The 21252-nt window shown below is 47.1% G+C and overlaps 1 protein-coding gene across 1 annotated transcript in view; it reads left to right on the forward strand.

The window, feature by feature from the left end:
* Nucleotides 1–18245, forward strand: part of VAT1L (vesicle amine transport 1 like) — a 147467-nt gene extending 129222 nt beyond the window's left edge. The window contains exons 8-9 of the mRNA XM_047079268.1: nt 13732–13815; nt 17586–18245. Of these exons, the coding sequence (XP_046935224.1) occupies nt 13732–13815; nt 17586–17684 (183 nt within the window). The 3' untranslated portion in view covers nt 17685–18245. The remainder of the gene's footprint in view (nt 1–13731; nt 13816–17585) is intronic.
* Nucleotides 18246–21252: the final 3007 nt, after the last annotated feature.

The raw sequence follows: 21252 nt of genomic DNA on the forward strand, positions 1-21252 counted from the left end.
TGCTGCGGCCGTTGTTATAGTTGTTGTTTGGGGAGCAGAGCTCAGAGTTCCTTTTTTGTAAGCTTTTTGGCAAATTCCAAACATATTCAAAAGTGTCAGTAGAATACTGACCGTCCTCCCCCATCCACATGCCCATCAACCCAGCTTCCGCGACGATTAACGTTTGGTCAACTTTGTTGCCTTCTGTCGCTCCCTCCCCACCCCACTGTTTGTCCGGAGTATTTTAAGACAATCCCAGACATAAGGGTGTCACCTGTCGCTATCTCATAAACAGTCTCTGCCAAAAATCCTAGCTCTTCTAGCTGCTATGTCTGCGACCTCGGGCAGGTTAATTAACCTCCCTGATCCTCATTGTCTGTATATGTAAATGAGAATGATCACGGCACATCCATCATAGGGTTCTAAGGAGGACCAAATGGAATATTCCACGAAAAACACTTGGTACCTAGCATATGCCTAGATCATGCGCTAAGTGGTCAGCATTGGCCATCAAAAATCACTATTATTATCACTGTCATTACTGAGTTGACAGCACGGTCCCAGCAGCGGGGACATGAAGGACAAACAACAGTATCCGTCAGTAATCACGGCTCTCGCAGCAGAAGGAGGGCAGACTGGGGTGTGGAAAACCTGGAGCCTGAGACCAGATAGGAGGCTGGGAAAATCGTCGTCCAGGGTGGGCTGGGGCTTGAGGTGGGGAGACAACACACACAGGGAGATGAGAGCAGAGACCTCCCACTGACTGGCTGCTGGCAACCGCCAGCTTGTCCCCTGTATTTAAGACGCTGGGTTTTCTGTTTGTCTCTTTGTCTGTTTGTTTGTTGTTTCATTTCTTAAACTCCACACGTGAGTGAAATATGGTATTTGTCGTTCTCTGACTGATTTTACCTAGCGTTATACCCTGTGTGTTCCTCCAAAATAATTAGCAGTAGAGTTACCATATGATCCAGTAATTCTACTACTGGGCATTTCCTTAAAGAAAATAAAAAAAACACTAGTTCAAAAAGATATAGGTACCCCTAGACCCCTGTGTTTACAATAGCCAAGATACAGCAGCAACTCAAGGGTCCACCCACAGATAAATGAATAAAGAAGGTGTGGTGTGGAGCATTACTCAGCCGTAAAAAAGAATGACATCTTGCCATCTGCAACATGAATAGACCTAGGGGGCACACTCATTATCACTACTCACACTTACAATACGATGAACACGTGCTCACTGTGGTCATTTTTCTAAACACAGAAAATCATATAATCTCACTTATATGTGGAATCTAAACTAGGCACGCCTACCAAAGCAGAGAACGGAGCAGTGGTTATCAGGGGCCAGTGGAGGGAGGACTGGGGGGGCGGTGGTCAAAGGGTACGAAGTTTCAGTTACATAAGATAAATAAGTTCTGGAGGGCTGCTGTGCAGCATGGTGCCTACGGTTAACACGATACGTATTTTATACTTAACATCCGCTAAGAGGGCACATCTTATGTGAAAGTGCTCTTACCATAAAACGTAATTAAAACATAATTATTATACTGAAGAGAACAGGAGGAAACTTTGGGAGGGGATGAGTAGGTTTATGGCTTTAATTTAGATGGTGACGCTTTCAAGAGTGCGCACTTTGCAAGTTGTAAACATTAATTATGTACAGCTTTTTACATGTCAAGTATACCTCCACAAAGAGGTCCAAATAAGTAAATAAAAATTTAAAACACAGATGATGAAGAAAATGAAAACTAGCCATATCCCTACCACTCAGAATATAACGTACTATTATTTATATTAATATATATTTTACATAGATGTGATCACTCTGAGTATTCAGTTACTCCTTCTCTGTTTCATGTCAGCAAGAAACAGGAGAGGTGACCTTACCGTGTCGGGCCTTACCCCTAATTTTGCTTCTTTTGAAAAGCTGTAGCTACCAGGAAACCTAAGGAAAAAATCAATTATTTATCCTGCCTTTCCCGTATGGATTGTTTATCACTGGTAATTAAATAATGGATGAAGGGATGTGTCTCCTTATAAATTATGGCAGCTAATTATACATCAAACCTTGATTTCAGACTTCTAACCTCCAGAGACAATGGCTGTGGTTGGGGCACCTGGGTGGCTCAGTCTGTTAAGCACCCAACTCTTGATTTCCGTTTAGATTGAGCCCAACGCCGGGCTCTGTGCTGAAAGCTCTGAGCCTGCTTCGGATTCTTTCTCTCCCTCTCCCTCTGTCCCTACCCTGTTCGCATGCACAAACATGCTTGGTCTGTCTCTCTCTCTCTCTCAAAATAAACAAACTTAGAAAAAAAATTGCAGTTGTTTTAAGGGACCCACTTTGATGTGCTTTGTTTCAGCAGCTCTGGGAAATGACCACATTGCCCAAATATTACCATGTGTAATATTTTGTTTAATTTTTATTATGATTATTTTTTAAGTTTATTTATTTTGACAGAGAGAGAGAGAACTAGTGAGGGAGGGACAGGAAAAGGGGGGGGGGACAGAGGATCTGAAGCAGGCTCTGTGCTGACAACAGAGAGCCAGACGTGGGGCTCAGACTCACAAACCATGAGATCATGACCGGAGCCAAAGTCAGATGCTTAACCCACAGAGCCACCCAGGCGCCCCCATAATTTTTTTTAAGTGAAAAAAAATGAATAGTTTAGCCAGAGACTGGGTGTGATTTTTCAAGGTATTATTACCAGCGTCTCGTCCATATTGCAAATAATTATTTACTTGGTGGTAGTTATAGTCAAATACAATTTCATTTCTGGACTCTGGTTTTCACTTTGCAGAGCACTGATTTGCATTTCTTTATTCAAAGATACGCGTCTGTACTAGATGGGTCACGCTAGATCTTAGTTTCCTTCCTCAAAATGAAATAAGGCTCCCACTGCATTTCCAACATGCAACTCTGCTTCTGATTTTCCTGCTCAGGTTGCAGCAAGATCTGGCTCATTGTACCATAGGTTGCGGGTTGCTCGATCACCCGCTGATTCTGACTGATGCACGCGCATCCCATGACCCCTCCGCCACAGAGATCATCCCCTCAGGCCATGAGCGCATGAAACTCAGCTGCTAGGTCCTTTGAGGGGCCACACAGAGCCAGTGAATGGGTTGAATTAATAGCAAAACAGTATCCTGAAGGTCTCTTGACGCACTGAGCCGAAATCAAGTTGTTTGATGTCTACACAAGGGTACAGAGCCAAAGCGGAGAGCGGATTCCTTCCCCGATGCCCCAGAACGGGAGGGGCTGTGGCTGCGGCCCTCTGCTACTGTCTAACATGCAGTGATAGATAAGCCGAGTGTTAAACTAAGCTCTACCCAGATGTGACAAAGGGGGACAGGCTCGCCCAGAGAGAGATCTTAGCCAAGCAGGGGGCCGGTCTTCCCTGTCCCTTGTCACAAGTCGGCCGGAGCACAGTGCCTGACTCACAGTGGGCGGTCAATATTTGTGAAACAAAGAACCAGTTACGCTCAAGGGTCTAAAACTTCAGAGCCTCTGAATCACCTAAAGTGGAATGTCTCCGTAGTCTCAACAAATAGGTATAGGCGAGGCCAACATACCACTTTAAAAGCTGCACTCTGTGATTTTGATGTAGGCAGCCTGCCGTCCACACTTTGAGAAAGCCTAACATAACCAAGGAACGTTTTGCGGTCAGAGACCATCTCATGTTCTTCTGTTATTGGACAACTGCCGCGTACCACATGCTCTTCCTAGTCCCGGGGATAGAGCAGAACCCAACCTTCTGTGGGCCGGTCTCTGTCCAAGGTCAAGGTCATGTGGGTACGGAGGGAGACAGTGCCTGCCCTTGAGCCCAGAGACCAGTGGGAGGGATGGAGAGGAGACAATGAGGAATATGCTTTCACAATATGATAGGTCTCGACTGGAGGTGATTTTGCCCTCCAAGGGACATCTGGCAATATCTAGACACATTTTTGTTTGTCAAAGGGGGAAGTGCCACTTGCGTTGAAAGAGGACAGGCCAGAGATGCTGCCAAAGGCCCCGTAATGCACAGGACAGCCCTTCACATCCAACAATTACCTGGAGCAGAATGTCAATAGTTCTAGGTTGACAAAGGCTTCAAGATAGAATGGGTGAAGTGTTATAACCAAGGGACAAGCAAGGTACATAACCAAGTACGGAGGAAATAGTCCACTATTGGTCCTATAATGCGGTGCCCAGGGCCCCGGAACCTCCCTCCCTGTCTCCACTCCATCCCACGTGTGCATGCCTAGCAAACGTGCACGAAACCTGGAGTTACGCGGGGCTCAGTTTGAAGCCCGGCTCCTCCCCACTGGGCAAGCCACTTAACTCTCCCGAAACCTCACTTTCATCCCAGCTCTCCTCCATGAGCAACAGGGACTCCGGAAGAAAGGGGAGAATATTTTTATGTACCCGTGATTGACAGCCTGACAAACTCCCACTTACCTCACAGGGTTGATGCAATGAAGTGAGGTCATGCTTTGCCCAGTGACAACACCTGCTAAGTGTCTGTCATGTCAGCTGCTGTGATGATAATGAGTGACGCCCCCCTCCCCCCACAGCGGTACCGCCTCTGCCTTGTCCCTTACATTTACCTGATTTTTAGATACAGCTCCTTCCTTGAGACTCTTGCCTTCTCCCAGCACATTGTATAGACAGCGGTGACTCTCCTCGATATGGTGCCAGGTCCAGAGCCTCTAGCCATGCCCTGTCCTTCCTAAGTGGGGGGATCCTCAAGAAACTCCCCTTCAAAATTTTTTTGTTTATTCATTTTTGAGAGAGAGACAGACAGAGCGGGTGGGGGGCGGGCAGAGAGAGGGTGAGAGAGAGAATCCCAAGCAGGCTCCGCGCTGTCACAATGGAGCCTGACGCAGGCCTCGAACTCACAAACTGTAAGATCATGACCTGAGCCGAAACCAAGAGTTGGACGCTTAACCGACTGAGCCACCCAGATGCCCCAAGAAACCGCCCTTCAGTCACAGTGAGAACCAGCTTTCAACATGAGCACTTGGTAAGCACCTCAAACACCAACACAACTCCTCTTTTATTTCCGCTCCTTACTTTAGGCCATTTTACTATCCAGACAACTTGTCCCAGACATATCTGTCTCTGGTGGCCGGTCTCCTTTGGCACCCTCGGCAGCTCGCCCTTGACTAAACCACAGCTATGTCAATGGCATAAACAACACATCTCAATTCCCTTAGGTTCTAAGGATGCCCCCCACACACCTGCAAGTGGGCCCTTTCTCTCCAAGCCTAAAGAAATGTCACCTCTGCCTTCTAAACGGTAATTTTCTAAAGGTCAGCACGTCTGGTTGTCATTCTTTCAAAAACATGGCTGCCCATCAGAGAACTTCCAAGATTTTGAAGGGTCTCTTTGGCCTCCTTATAGTTCTTTTTTTTTTTATTTAAAAAAAAATTTTTTTTTTCAACGTTTATTTATTTTTGGGACAGAGAGAGACAGAGCATGAATGGGGGAGGGGCAGAGAGAGAGGGAGACACAGAATCGGAAACAGGCTCCAGGCTCTGAGCCATCAGCCCAGAGCCTGACGCGGGGCTCGAACTCACGGACCGCGAGATCGTGACCTGGCTGAAGTCGGACGCTTAACCGACTGCGCCACCCAGGCGCCCCAAAGATGGCCTCCTTATAGTTCTAACCTTTTCCCACAAACTCATGGCTGGTAGCTCCAGCTGAAAGCCCTCAGCCACCATGGAACATCGTAGTTATCAATCAGTGAGCAAATAAAACCATATTATCTGGAAGCAAGATAATTACATCCTTAATAAGGAACCAGAGTCCTCTGAGCAGAAATACGGAATCTCCCGGCTGGAGGATTTTGCTAAAAGATGCAAAGCAAGGGCCAGTCAGAATTATATGTTGCAAGTGCTACCACTGTCATGTGGAATTTTCCTGAGCGGTGGCAGCTCAGGTTATTTTTTACCCTTGTCCAGCAGACCTGAGGAGCTTAAGGAACTCACGAGCATTTTCAATAACTCATCATCACTCTCCGTGTTCTTGTGGCCATGAGTGACTCATTCTCTGAGGTGCGCAATATTTCCTTGGACTAGTTATATGTCCTTCTATTGGCTGAGTGACAGCCTTCTACTTGACCTTCAAATCTCAAAGAGTCACTTCCTTGGTTTTCATCCTTTTCCCCTCCCCAGCTGCTTCCTTTTCTGTGCCCCATCACATTTCAAATGTCTCTCTTACAAACTGTACAACAGATATGTTTCTGCATGGCATAGGAACCATCTCCTACACTTTCTTCTCTTCCTCCCCAGAACCTCACTCTCATGTTGGAATAAGCATCCACTGAGTGTCCACTTCAGTTCTATTCAACCATCCAAATCCAGCACTGGGAAACATTGGTAAATAAAATAAAACAAACATTGGAGGCAATTCACTAGATTGTTTTTCATCTCTTGCTTTAGTTCAAAATACAATAGGTAAGAATATATAGTCGGGCTTGATTATGGACTGCAGATTTCTGCAGAACATTCTAACTTTTGGTTCAATATTTAATTCACTTGAACCCCTCGTGACCATGGTCAAGAGTCAGTGTCATCCAAGTATCCATGAAGGAAAAAGGACCAGGTACTCCATCTAGATTCCACCATCTTGTTTTTTGCCTTCCTGCCTCCTCCTATGCAGAATGTTCTTTACCTTTTTGAAGCCAGAGTTCCTACTAATGGCCCCTTGAAAAATCCTCTTGGAGCATCCCCATTGGCTGTTCAGTGGCCAAACAGATACTTCTAAAAGCTACTTAGTGTTCCCCTTCCTTTAAAAATAACGGTCATCCTTGAGGACCAGAACTAGGGTGGGGCAAGAGATGTGACAAGGGTTAAAAGTTAAGGAGGGGCTTCCTCTCAGGTGCTGACCCAGCGCCTGCCTGACTCTGAGAGTGGGTGCCTCCTTAAATTTTGCACCCTTGTCACCTCCCTTTCTCCACCATAGTCCACAACCTGCATTATTGCAAAGACACCTGTGCAACTCATCCAAAAAAGCAGTTGGCTGTTTGAATCTTTTCTCTCTTTTCCCAAGTGGGCCAATTTATGTTCCTTAACGTTTTACTTTTCCAGTCACTCTTGCATCTAGGTCAAAATCTGAGGGCTCACTCACTGTAGACTCCTAGAGTTATTTGACAAAACATAGAAATTCCAGATTCCAAGTCTATTTGCAATGAATGTATTACTTTTCAATACCCCCTTTGTATTTTAAGCCATTCCAAAGATGGCTGTTGTAAATGTGAGTAATCTTCCATAGATGACATTGGTAGATCTGCTTCTTAATTATAGTATTACTCATTTCTTCCTTTTCAAACCTTTTAATTTATCACCTAATAGGCACAGTGATCCATGGAATAACCCATCTTCATTTTTTCCCCTGTTTTGGGTGGCTAGGCTTATTGTTATTCATAGCACAGGCCAAATGCTTTGATTATTAAGTGGTGTCATTTGTACCCTAATGACTTTGTGCCTTTCACACCATTCAAAAGGAAATTGAATATCATGAAACATTAAATGAGATCCCAACAAAGATTGAGCATTGTTAACTTTCATTACTCACGTGTGAAAAAACTGACTACTCAGAAGGTGACTGGCGGTGGAAAGATATTCTAGATTTGTATGGTCACTGTGGGCCCCTGCATCCTTGGAAACTCTTTGCAATGTGGTACCAAAGGCCCCAACCAACCTGACCAGCACGTTGCCTCACATTCACTCTTGCTCTTTGTCCTTGCGCCCACTGGCCCCCTTTTCAGTCTCTCCATTCACATTCTGCCCCCTCTCCTGCGAAAGGCCCCTCTCCCTTCTTGTCTTAGTTCCTTCGTACTCATCCTTTAAACCCCAGCTCGACTGCCACTTGTTCAAGGAAGCCCTCTCTAATCTTCCCAAACAGATCAAACCTCCTATCCACACGTTCATAACACCATCTTAGAATTAGTAAGTGTCAATCTTGCATTTGTTCGAGTCATTCTTTGATGGTCTGCATCTCCCATTAGACCATAAGCTTCATGACAGCATGAATCTTGTAGGTGTTTACTCACCGTTGTCTTCCCAGGCTTTCAGAAACCCCACCTCTCCTGGTTCCATTGCAGACAGAAGTAAGAATGACTGTAAGTACTGCTCCTCTGCAAACGTGTTCCGAACCCATTACATTTTCCCCGTAGGCCATGCTTGAACGCCATCTTGAATGCCAGTAGACTTTGTTGGAGCATGAACCAACAATGGCCCAGGGTCAACTCTGATGGGTTGCGATCCATGGGGGCTAAATAAACAAATTAAGAACACAGTTTTTTAATTGTGAGATTCTTTTCATTATGTTTAGCCTATTTAATAAGCAAAACCGTGGGTACCTCAGGACAGAGAGAGCCTACTGATTTCATCCATTACTTAAAAAAATTTTTTTTTAACATTTATTCATTTTTGAGAAGAGAGAGACAGAGCATGAGTGGGGGAGGGAGGAGAGAGAAAAAGGGAGACACAAAATCGGAAACAGGCTCCGGGCTCTGAGCTGTCAGCACAGAGCCTGACACGGGGCTCGAACTCACGGACTGTGAGATCATGACCTGAGCCGAAGTTGGACGCTTAACCGACTGAGCCACCTAGGCGCCCCACCATCCATTACTTTATACACAGCTCCTGAACAGGGCTTTGGCACTGTTGAAGGAGTGACTGACTGCATCAATGAATGGATAGAAGAGAGCTATTATCATTCAACATATGAAGAAGGTGAGGAGCAGAGATGAAGCACCTTGCTGGAATGACAGCGAAGTAGAGCGTAGGACTCAGTGATGATGTCACTGCCGCCTGCCGCCATCCACTTGGGATGGTACCAAGGTGGCCTCCCAGGGACAGGAAAGAAGTATCAGAAAAGCTCAGGTAGCCTCTGTGCTCAGGATCTCGGCATCTTGAGGTGTTTTAATCACATGACTCAAATTTCCTCCCACTGTCCGGAGGGGAGACCAGCTCTGGCTGAGCTAGCCTGAGTATGCCCAGAATCCCGAGCCTGGGAAATGCCAGCTGCCAAGACCAGATTTGGCCAGCCGCACGGCTGGCGGTGGCTTCTCAGACTGGGTGCGAGAGGCCACGGCCCTGATTACAAACAGACTCCACTGGGACACCCGGGCAGCACCGAGCAGGCCCCCAACAGGCAGCTGCCTGGGCCGAGGGCTCTGAGATGAGCGTCAGGTGAGACAGAAACCTCTCGTGTGGCTCAGCCACGTGACCTCTCACTCTCTCCACATACCACTTGCTTATTCATCCATCCGTTCATCCTGGAGGCTATCATATGCCCAATACACCCATGCACTGGGGTCCCTGAGGTTGGTGCCACTGTCCCACCATCTAGAGCCGCACTCCCCAATACGGTAGACATGAGCCATGTGCAGCCACTGGGCACATGAAGCGTGGCTCATCTGAATTGAAACACGCTGTAAGAACAAAATACACCCTGGATTCCAGACACGTATAGTACGAAAGGAGGAAGGAGCATAAAATATCTCATGAAGACCTTATTATGTGGAGCATATACTGAAGTGATAATATTTTGGATAGATTTGGTCAAAGAAAATATATTCTTAAAATTGATTTTACCAGTTTCTTTTTACATTTGTTAATGTGAGTAACTAGAGAAATTGTAGGGTATTTGTAGCCCGTTTCGTATCTCCACTGCACGGCGCCGGCCTAATGTACTGGAGAGAAGAAGGGCCAAGTTCCAAGCTGGGGGTAAGGGTGATGTTATAGCTGGCCTGAGGTGCCCACGGAGCCCAAAGGAGACTTGGCCCCAAATGCCAGAGTGGGGGCGGGGGAATAGCAGCTTCCTAGAAGGGTCCACATCGAGAACAAGAGCCCCAGAACAAATCCAAGTTAGCTCCGGGACCAGGAAAGTCCAGGAAGGAACCCCACGTATACAGAGGCACGAAGCTGAGAAGCCCAGTAACCTCCAGATAAGCGTCCAGTGGCAGGAGTGAGGGAGGTGTAAGACAAAGTAGTGACACAGGAAAGGACAAGAAACGTCCGTTCCCGAGAAGTCAGTCCAGTGTTGTCCAGCAGGATGACTATGTGAGCCACAAGCCACGTTTTCAGTTTTGTAGTAGCCACATCCAGAGAAGTAAAAAGTGGGGGAGGTTAACTTTAGTAGTCTGTTTTATTTAAGCCAGCGTATTTATCATGTTAACGTTTCACCACGTGATTGATGTCAACAATTCGTAACGAGATAGTGTATCTGCTCTCGTCGTCTTTGAAGTTGGCCGCGGGGCTTACACGCACAGCACATCGAAGTCTGTGCTGGCCCCAGTTCAGGTGCTCAGTGCCACATGTGACTTGTGGCTACTGCATTAGGCAGTGCGGGGCTACTAGGATTTTCCCATCATCAAGTGCGCTGGGAAAAGGTTTGGAGCAGAAGTGTCCCTTAGGAAAAAAACAAAAAACAAAAATGGTAGCCACAAGAGAGACAAGGAGCTCTCTGGAAGTTGTCACCACCATCTTTTGGTCACTGTCACCTACCGAGGTCACTGTCACCTACCGATCTTTGAGCATCAAGGTACTTAGCTGTAAAATGGGTATAACATATATCTGTCAATTTACGAACTGGTATTTTGAGAGCAAAGTCTCTTTTTGCAGACTTTACCTCTTGATGGAGTTATGTGAGGGCGGTTTCGGGGTGCAGACAGCAGAGCCCTCTCCTGGATTTTGTCCAGAGTCCTGTAAAGGGGTAACTGCTCTCTCAGTTCCCAAGTGGTTCGAATTCCTTTCAGTGGGTGACCGGGGACAGATTCCTTAGATTTTTCACCTTTAGGTTTCTCATCTGTGAACCTGTGGTGTGCAGATAAAAGGAAGCAACGTGTGTAAAGTGCCTCACCTGATAAAAAATTGATCAGAAAATGGCCATTTCTTTCCTTCTACGCTGTCATCAAAAGGGCTCTTTCACATCTCCAAAAGCAGCCTAAGAGGATGTTAAACTCAAACAGCATGACTGGGGATCAGACTAGTTCAGTTATGTCTCAGAAACATTCCCAACCCTTTCTCTATCCCCTTCAAAAGGAACTTCAAGGAGTCAGTTCATTTCAGAAGGAAATTGTCCAAAAAAATATGCAGATTAGAGCCAGCCCTTCGGGGGGCTTTTTTCTAGCATCACAATAAGCTTTAACTGGAAAGAAAACAGCTTTTCAGTGTCCCTGGGCTCTATCTTACTGGAGAAATGGCACAAAAATTCTTCCGAATCTCCAAGGAGTTTCCAGGTGCTTAATGACTTGTCAGGGTAATAAACAACTGAATTCTGGGAAATCATTATGTGAGATGTTACCTACCACCTTCCTCTGCCTTTGAGAATCAAATGAAACAACATAGTCTGGGTGGAACGGGGGCGGGGGGCAGGGGGAGGAAGCATCAGTTTTGAAGTCTGACAGACCTGAGTTTGAACCACAGTTCTGTCACTGATAGCCACATAGTCTTTGGACAGATTGCTTTGATCTTTGAGCATCAAGGTACTTAGCTGTAAAACGGGTATGACATATATCTTACAAGATAAGAACTATGTATGAAAGGAAAGAATGTTAGTTATCTATTGCTGCCTAACAAAATGTCCCCAGAACTTATTGGCTTAAAACAATATTTGTGATCTCACTTTACGTGGGTGAGGAACCTGGGCATGGTTTAGCTAGGTCCTTGGGCTCAGGGTCTCCCAAGGTGTCAGCCAGGGCTGCGTTCTCGTTTCTAGGCTTAACTCAGGAAGGATCTGCTTCTGAGCTCTCTCATTGGTTGTTGACAGGAGCTAGTTCCCCGTGGGCTTTTGGACCGAGGGTATCAGTTCGTCAGTGGTTGTCGGTGGGAGGTCTGCCTCAGTTCCTTGCCGTGTGAGCCTCTCCCTAGGGCAGCTTACAACAGGGCAGCTTGTGTCACCAGAGCAAGAAGGCACGAAGAGTCAGAGGAAGAGACGACAAGACAGAAATCAGTCTTTCATAACCTAATCTTGGAGGTGACATCCCATCCCTTTTGCTGTTTTCCAATGGTCAGAAGCAAGTCAGCAGGTTTGGCCCACATTCGAGGGAGAAAGGGTGTGTGTCAGGGGGAAAGGAAGGTTGGGAACCATTCTGGAGGCTGTCTGCCACGGTATTTAAACATTCTCGGTATATAGTCGTGATGACCAGACATGACAGCATTTTGAAAAGCAGTGTTCACCACAGAAATAAAAGAAATCTACTGGATGTGTATCAGGGTCAGGAAATTTAATCACATGACACTACCAGTCTATAAAAGGGCTGATTCTAACCGATACTAGGTTTTCCAAAGACTACGTTTAAATATGCATTTAACTTACATTACATACTGATTTGATAACGTATTGCCAAATAACAATGTTTGGAGTTAAAAGGCACTCATTTCTCCTAACGTTTTATCATGTGTCTGAACCCCTTTCTGATTATTTTAGGATGTCCACGTTTTTATGGGGATGTAAATAAAAATATTCGTCTCGATTTTCTCATTTAGCACCATTACAAAGGCATTTGACCCTGCTGTACTTTCCTTGTAATTAGCAGCTTAATAGCAACATAGTATTTCCATTCTGTAGCTAAATCTAAGAGTGGTGGTTTACTTAACCATTCCTTTACTCTGTGATACAGAAGTGGCTGCAAGTGTTTCACCGTTAAAAGCAATGCTGTCATTGAGTATCTTTTGTGTGGTAAGTTTTTTCCCCCACAATTTGAATTATGTCTTTAGGCTAAGTCCCAGAAAAGCAATTAGAGTATGCACATTTTAACGGCTCAAGTTTTTATCCAAATGGTTTCCTCAAAGACAGACATCTCAGCTTACTTTAAACTAAAAACAAAAACAAAAACAAACAAACAAATAAACAAAAACTATGGCATGTAGCCTATAAGGACATTTCATGAATACTTGTGGACTTGAATGAGTGAACAAAAATATTTAAAAATCTGAGACTTTAGGAAAAAAAATTTAGGCCAGATCTCTTGTAACTTTTTTTTTTAAATCAAGAGATGTTGTATTTCCATTTAGATTTCACTAAGAAATGTGGAGGGCCTATTCATGCCAAGCACTGGTAATAGTTGCCCTTTGCTTATCTCATTTAATCCTCACCAGCGCCCCCTACAGCTCATTTTCCGCACAGCCAGAGAGTGAAATGCTCAAAGCATAAATCAGATCAGGGCACACGCTTGCTTTTTAAGTAAGCCCGTATCATTTGAAAGGAAAACTAGGTCCTCTTCTCCGCGCAGAATACTAGTTCTGGTGAAAACTCTACTTACGTAGAAACAAAATTTCCACGCAATAACCAGGAGTAACCTAAGGGAATTTTCCTGAATATAGTTTAGCTTGGGCAATGGATCATTTTAGTTAAACTACGAATCAGAGTTATAGAACACTTTGGTAAGCAGGGCACAAGTGACTCTGAGAAAAATAATTTTATCGGTCAGAATTTACTCTGACTGATGTCTTTCTTGGAACCTCACGGTACCCTCCTCCCCACCAACTCCCCCCGCCCACCTTTTAAAGAAAATTGCGTCGTCTTATTACAAGGACTATCACTTTCATTTCTTAGACCCAGAGGACCAAGTTGCTTGCACAAGCTCAGAGTGCCTGAGTGACACAATCAGAATTTATTTCCACCCAGGGTCCCAAAGCATCTCTGGCTTGGCTGCTAACCTTGAACCACAGCGCCCCCACGTGGGCGGCGGCTGGTTTGGCTTTTCCACCTGGGCAACTTCTCACCCAATCAGCGCTTCCGTTTTTCTCCCGGCTCAGGTGAAGGAGGCCATGCAGCGGATCCACGACCGAGGAAACATCGGCAAGTTGATTCTGGATGTAGAGAAGACCCCGACTCCACTGGTGAGTCAAACGCAGAGGGATCCGTTCAGTTCAGCACGACAGGGTCTATCAGACGCAGGCACAGGTGGGGGAGAGGGAAATACAGGCGGCTCTCTGGCTCGCGGAGGAGACCTGTGTAATCAAACAACCATGCAAATGGACAATTAGTCACACCGCTGGGATGCGTGCTGAGAAGGAAAGGAAATGCTTCAGTGCGAGCATTTCAAGAGCAATCTAAGGGCAGTCAGGAAAGATAGGGATAACCTGCCTATCACAGGTGCTGCCTCTTGGTTGCCACAGGTGAGAGGAATTCCTGGTAAAATCTAATACAGTCACGCACATTCTCAACAGAAGGATGCCACCTGCCTCCGAGATGCCTCCTGAGGGTACCCTTACACCCAGGGATCCCTCCAGGAGTGAAGCGTGTCAAAGTCACTCCCCAACCTGCTTGCTGGGGCCACCGGTGGTGGGAGGGGGCGATGTAGTGTGCGGTCGACACACAGAGCGCCGTCAGACTGCGTGGATTCAGAGCCTGGCTCTCCTCTCCTGTGTGTGACCCTGGGCGATTATCCCGCCTGTCTATCTTCAGTAGCCCTGTCTGCAAACGAAGTTCTCACAAGTCAATTAGAGTGATACACATAAGGCATTGTCCCATGCATACTAAGTTCTGGGAAAGGATTAACAGCGAAAATACTTGGGGTTTTTTGTTTCTTCGCTTTCTCACCCGTTGAGTCTTGAACCTGCATCGGGCATTTATAAAAGAAAAAAACTAAAATCTTTGCATGTTTTAGTGTGTATTTTTTTTTTTTTTAAGTGTACCTTGGCTTTTGTAACCATAATGTAGTTCGGGAAGGATGGTCATGTCACTCAATGAAGGGTGATTTCATGAGAGGGCATTTCACAAAGTGCAAATGACCAACAAGTATAGGGACATCGTATGTTAAGTGCTTATGAAGTTCTAGGGGTGTGACAGCAAGTATCTGAAGGCAGATGAGGGGTTGAGGCTAGGGAGGAGGCGAGGGCTGGGCTCTCGGGTCTTCTGTGCACTTCTGTTGTTCTTAAGACACATGACCAGGTCTGTTTTACCCCATCAGTAGAGGGGATCTAGAGCCATCCTGGACAGTTTGTTTTAAGCAAGATAGTTGACATCAGCTTCCTGCCTGTGACTGTTACACAGGAGGTCCCGCTGGGCCCTTGGACTTTGGGAAGGCCTGTTTGACCACAGGGGATTCTCACCAGTTGGGCTGAAAAGCCCAACTTTGAGGGTGAGACCTCAGGACCTGCCATGGTGCTGGTTCCTGAATCTCACTCAGGAGGACTTCTACCTTAGGACCGAAAGAAACAAAGAGATGTGGTGAGTGGCCAACTCAGATCTGTGGTGTTTGGAAGGCCTCTGCGGGGAGAAGGCCACGGCCTGCCTGGATAGAGACGAGACCTGAAGGAGGAGGAGCGTGTAGTCAGGCTAAACAGAGGGCATCGTGAGAGCCAAGATGGGTCCGGCGAATCTTTTCTACGGCAAGCGCCTAACGAAAGGAAATGGCACGGGGTCAAGGCCCCTCGGGAACGCATCATTTCCCACTGGGCAGCTGTTGGGGGTGGGGGCAGTGCGGGGCCTACAGAGGGGCCTTCTTCTATTAGAAGGGCCACTTTCAGAGCTCAGGCCAAGCCAAGGGCCCTGAATCTGCCTCGCTGAGTACACTGCACGGTACTCCCCCTCCTCCAGGAACTATCGGGGCTACGAGGGGCTCGGGCAGCGCTCTGGAAGTGCCTTTGCCAGGAGTGCCTACGAAGTGCCTGCCAAGAGTGAAGGCTCTCCTGCGTGGGGCCTTCCCTCAATGAGGCTGAGCCAGGGCGGAGCTGAGCTCACCTGAGGACGGGTCCCAGGGTCACAGCAGAGACCGGGCTGCTTCCTCCGGACCCCACGGCGTCGGGGCGCAGCTCTGGCCCCGGCCTGACCGGCGCCCCTGAGAACAGTGGCAGCCTTCTCTGAAGTCTGCCGACCTCTGCCGCCCCGCCACTGCCCCGGGCACGTCACCTCTGGGTGTCCCTGCGCGCTGCGGGAAAACAGAGCCTGCCCACCTTGCACAGGGGGCAGTAGTTACTGTTTCTGCTGCTTCTTGTTGAGAAGATGGAAAGGGGTAATGTGCCTGAGTCCCCTGGCACACTGGTGAATGTGGGGTACATACTAAGAAGGCGGAGCTCTCGTGATTATTTTTGTCGATGTTTATTTGTTTTTGAGAGAGAGATAGAGAGAGATAGAGAGAGACAGAGCCCGACGCGGGGCTCAAACTCACGAACCGCGAGATCATGACCAGAGATGAAGCCGGATGCTTAACCGACGGAGCCAGCCAGGTGCCCCCAGAGCTCTCACGATTATTCGCTCGCTATTCTCAGAGTTCGTACTCTACGCTCCTGCGTGCCAGGCCCTGTGCTAGTTGCAGAGGGTAACACAGGAAGACGAGAGGAGACCTGGTCATCTTCCACGGTGTCTGCGCTTCCCGTGGCGGGGCAGGTGGACGGCGGTCAAGAGGCCATCCGTCCAGATGGGACACTGCTGATCTGTGCTACAAAGAAGAGCCGGTCATGGGCGGGGGGGGGGGGGACCGTTCCAGTTAGGGTAGTCTGGGAAGGCTTCCTTGAGGAAGCGGGCTGAGCGCTGAAAGCAAAGTAGGCACCAGTTAGGGGAGGGAGTGGCGGGCTGTTATTGCAGGAAGAAGACACTGCCTGCGGCCAAGAGGGCAAATCCAGCTCCAGGACAGGCAACGCGGGGAGGCCCGAGGACCGTGGGCCCAATTCCTGTTTGAAAGAATGAGTGGTGGGCATAGGCAAAGACTCGGGTTTAGGAGATCTGGGCGTCAGGGCAAAGGACGTCAATTGGGGCTTAGGAGTGGAAATCTGAGGCCCGGTTCGCTAAGGGGGCTGCTGATGGACAGGACTAGGATGTCTTGAGCATCCGTCATGCGCTCGGCCCGTTGCTGGACGCTTCAAGTACATCACGTTACTTTGTTTCACTTGGTCCTCATGATAGCGTTGTAAGGCAGGTGGGTTTATTCCCCTTGTAACCATCCACAAAAGGGAGGCTCAGAGAGGTATAATAACCACGCCAGGGACTGGTGATGATGGCTAGCTAGCTAGAACCAAAGTCCATATTCGTGGACACGGTGTTCTGTGTAGACAATAAAGGACACGAATGCACATTTGTTAGTATGGTTGGTCTGGCTTCTTAGGGAGTGACAGCACCAGGATTTCAACTCCGGCCAGTCCGTGCAGTGGACGCTCTCAGTGCCTAAGGGCGTCCCCCAGCACCTGGCCCCTCTGACTGAGAGCCTCCAGCCCCAGAAGCATGTGTGGCCAGCACGTACAGAACTGGCCAGAGAGGCCAGGGAGATACCCACCTTGGCCATTCCTTGGCTTCCATCCCCCCACCCCCATATGCGGGACACCTGTGAGGGGCATGCCCCTCACTGTCTCCCAGTGGTCCCCAAGAGGACTGAGCCCCAGTTGCCCACATCAGGAACCTACTTATTAGGCTCCCTTGCCTTTTCTGTCTCGTCTCCTTCCTCCCTACCAGCACTTCCTTGGAATCATCTCCCAAATTCCCAATCCTTGCACTCAGATCCTTACGTCAGGGCCCCCACCCTAAAACAGCCGGCACCACACTGCCCTCCTGGGGAAGGAAACAACCCTAACTCTTAGCCCTCGAAGGAGGCCTTCCCAAGGGGCTTCCTCAGATGCTCCAGGAAGGGAGGAGACATCGCAGACCTTCTAAAACGCCCTGTGTTGAATTGCAGATGGCCAACGACAGCACAGAGACCAGCGAGGCGGGGGAAGAGGAGGAGGACCACGAGGGCGACAGCGAGAACAAGGAGCGGATGCCCTTCATCCAGTAACCCAGGACCCTGGCAGGAGAACACCGAGGATGATTTGGAACAAGAGGAGCCGGTGGAGAAAGTTCTTCTGTGCCCCAGTGAACAAATGCTGTAGCCCACTGTGTGTTGTGTTTGTCTGCAGTCAGCTGAGCTAAAAAGCTGTTGATCACTGTTGTTTTTGAAATTAAGTGCCAATCCCATCCCACGCAGTATTAAGTCCCTCCCCCACCTGTGTGTTACTCTCTCCCCTCTCCCCTCCTTCACAACCATCCATCTTTGGGTCCTTCTTGACAGTTCTTAGAACAGCCTTGCAACTTAATACAAGCCCTCAGGCCCAGTGCCTACAAGACCAGACGTGGGCAAAGACAAGTTTCGACTGAAGGGTGTTATCTTAAGAGCAGTGTCCAGATCCTGGGAAGCTTCAGGCCAGTGACACTTTTTGCCTCCAGCCACCCATGATTCTGACAAGAGCGCTTGCCAATGTGGCTGGCAGAAAGAGGGTAGGCCGGGAGGTGTGTTTATGAGCCCAAACATTTAGGATCTCTCCAAACAATCCTTTCCCTCTCCCCGTTCAAGAGGCAACTTCCTTACATGCATTGAGTTGTTTAATGGTCCAGAGGTTGAACCACTCTCCTCTCAGCCTCTGATGCTTGATCCCTTCACTGGTTCTTAACCATCAACACAGGAAAACAGACGTGGAGTTTTCAGGATAGAGGATGGGTCAACAGCATGAGTTTGAGGACCAGTCACAGAGACTTCTCCTCTGAAACCATGTCTCATGAGCAAAATCCTCCCCTCCCCCACCATGTACATTTTATTTCAATTGTAAGAAAACTCACCACGTGTGGGACTATTTCAGAGGTCATTACCGAGATTTGCCTACATTTGCACACCTGCCACGGGCATTACCGATTTTGCTATTTCCATTTCCTGGTAGTGAGCAGCTACCTTTACCAAGGATCCCCCGGGGAAGACCTCCCTTGTAGACCATATTTGGGGAAAAAGAAAATCAGTGAGTGTCTCTTTTCTTGCCAAAGCATGTTCCGACATGTAACAAACTCCAGCGATACAAACGCTTGACGTTCAGTATCTGATGCCAAAAGTGCAGTTCCTCTCCTCTGAAATATAAAATTACGGTGCAGACTCTTTGTAGGGCCCCTGCTTTTTGGTAATCGGGGACCAAACTACTTGATTGCACACCCTTGTCCGATTTTCCAGCTCCTAAACTCCTAGGAAACCCCACACCCAGCCCCACCATACTTGACATGCCTTGAGGCGAACCTTTCCCCTGACGGATGAGGAAGAGTCTCAGTGTCTCCACAAGGGGGCTCCTCATTCACTGCTCCTACTCCTTCTGGCTCAAAGGGTGACTCCTTCATTCACAAACCAAGCTGGAGACACATGGAGCCCACACGATTAGCAACCCCCCCCCCCAAGTCACTTTGCTTTCTGGAAGACCTTGGAGGGCTCCCACCTTGCCCCACCTCTCCACCAGTGAGCCTTAGGGTCGACCCAACTCTTTCCCCAAATGATGGGAATGAATGCATTCCAGCAATTACCTTTTCATTTCCAAAGTCCTTTTGTAACAAATGTCACCTCATTAATCACATTCTTTTTTTTTTTTGCTACCCCAAGCTTGTGATGATGACTTATTTATGCCAAATATTTATCTGAAGGGAGTTTCTCCTCGTTGTGAATGTACTTGTAAAATATGAAGGCAAAAAAGGGTGCCGCCATCTGATGAGCAGGGAGGTGACAGTATCTCAGAAGACACTGACATCTTCTGTTCATACCCCAAGACTCACCGGCGTTTCATTTCTGGGCCACGTAGAAAGATAATGTGGAGGTTTATCTCCCCACCCCCAAAACTTTCACTAAATGCTGTACTATTGGTCATGTTTCTCCCATAACCAAGCTGACAATGAGGTTTTAAGGAGAACCACCCAAGTGACATTCCTAGTGAGCTGGACAGAAATGGCATTTTCTAGGGCTGGGGTAACAAAGAGCCACCGGCCACATCAGGGCTGTCCTCTGCGAGGGGGGCGAGAACTCTCTTCGCAGAGTCCCACCACCGGCCTTTGTTCTGTCCAGAGGAGAGGCATTTAAAAAAAAAAAATCATGCTTCCCCAAATCTGTTTTTCAACTAGCAAGATTAATACAGTCAAATTATGGCCGTTGGTTAAAGAAGAAACCCTTTTGGCTCCTCGGAATACAGAGTGAGAAGGAAAACTAGAGTCTCACTATCAAGGTCAGGTTGTGCCCTGAAGAACAGGATAAATACCAAAATTAACCCTTTACTGCACCCTCGTTTTTTAAGCACCTTCTTCCTGTCACGTGATTGGTTTTCTGAAGGAAATGTAAAGAAAGTCTCAGTTTGCCTTAAAGGAACTGTGAAGGCTTCTCTGTCATCTAAACTTGATTGGAGTGAACTGAAACATTGTCTAATGTATTTGTGGCTTTAGAGCTTTTGTTACATTGTGCCTACAAAGCAAATTATGTTTACATAAAATATATAATAAAGTATTCAGCATAGCATAACCTAGCCTGGCGTCAGTGACCCCACATCCGTGGCTGTTGGGAAAACATCGCCACTCTTAAAATGTAAGGAGTGGGTGACCAAAAAAGAAAAAGAAATTAAAAATATGTGACAGAAGAATCTTCAAATGAGAAACTAAAGACTGTATAGAGAAAACAGGAGTCAAAATAAGACGAGCTAAAGGCTTTTTTTTTAAAGAAAAAAACATTCAAGTTCCCTCAAGCAAGAAAGTAAAACCACTAAAGAAAAGAACTGTCCAAGACATCATATAATAATAATGGCAATAATTATAATGGCATTTATGAGGCACCTACTATATGCTGTTAAGAAAGCTGTATAGATAAAAATCATAATTAAATAACATATATAATAACTCCCAAGGGCCCGGAGAGGTAGGGTTTATCATTACACCCATTCCATAGGTGACAAAAATGAAGATTAAGATTTTGCACTTGCCCAAGATCACACAGCTAGTACGTTGTGGGGCCAGGATTTCAATCCAAGCTAGAATCCATGCTTTTAACCACCCTATCATGCTTCTTGGCTTAAATAAGGGTGAGATAGGATGCATTTCAAATTACCAGCCTTTGTTCCCCAGAAACTCTTCAGGTATTCTGTTTCCTCTGATTTCAAGAACATGCTTGTAAATTTGTTTTGCTTTGCAGCAAATACTATGCATATCAAGAAGCATTTTTTTTTTCTGGTCCTCCAATGAAATATTCAGTGAATTAGTGATTTTTTTTTGAAAAAGTAATGTTTTTACTCGTTTTTTGAGAGAGACAGAGACAGAGACAAAGTGCAAGCAGGGGAGGGGCAGGGAGAGAGGGAGACACAGAATCCAAAACAGGCTCCAGGCACTGAGCTGTCAGCACAGAGCCTGATGTGGGGCTCGAACTCACAAACCCTGAGATCGTGACCTGAGCTGAAGTCGGATGCTCAACCGACTGAACCACCCCTCAAGTACTGATTTTAAAACTCACACATCTCAACCACTTTCATTTTCATGATCCAATATCCTCAAGGTTACCAAAGAGATACACAAATTAAATCCCC

This window comes from Lynx rufus, unplaced genomic scaffold (genome assembly GCF_022079265.1).
Source record: "Lynx rufus isolate CCGP_SWC_20201006 ecotype Redwood Valley unplaced genomic scaffold, mLynRuf1.p SCAF_16, whole genome shotgun sequence".
Classification (NCBI taxonomy): Eukaryota; Metazoa; Chordata; class Mammalia; order Carnivora; family Felidae; genus Lynx; species Lynx rufus.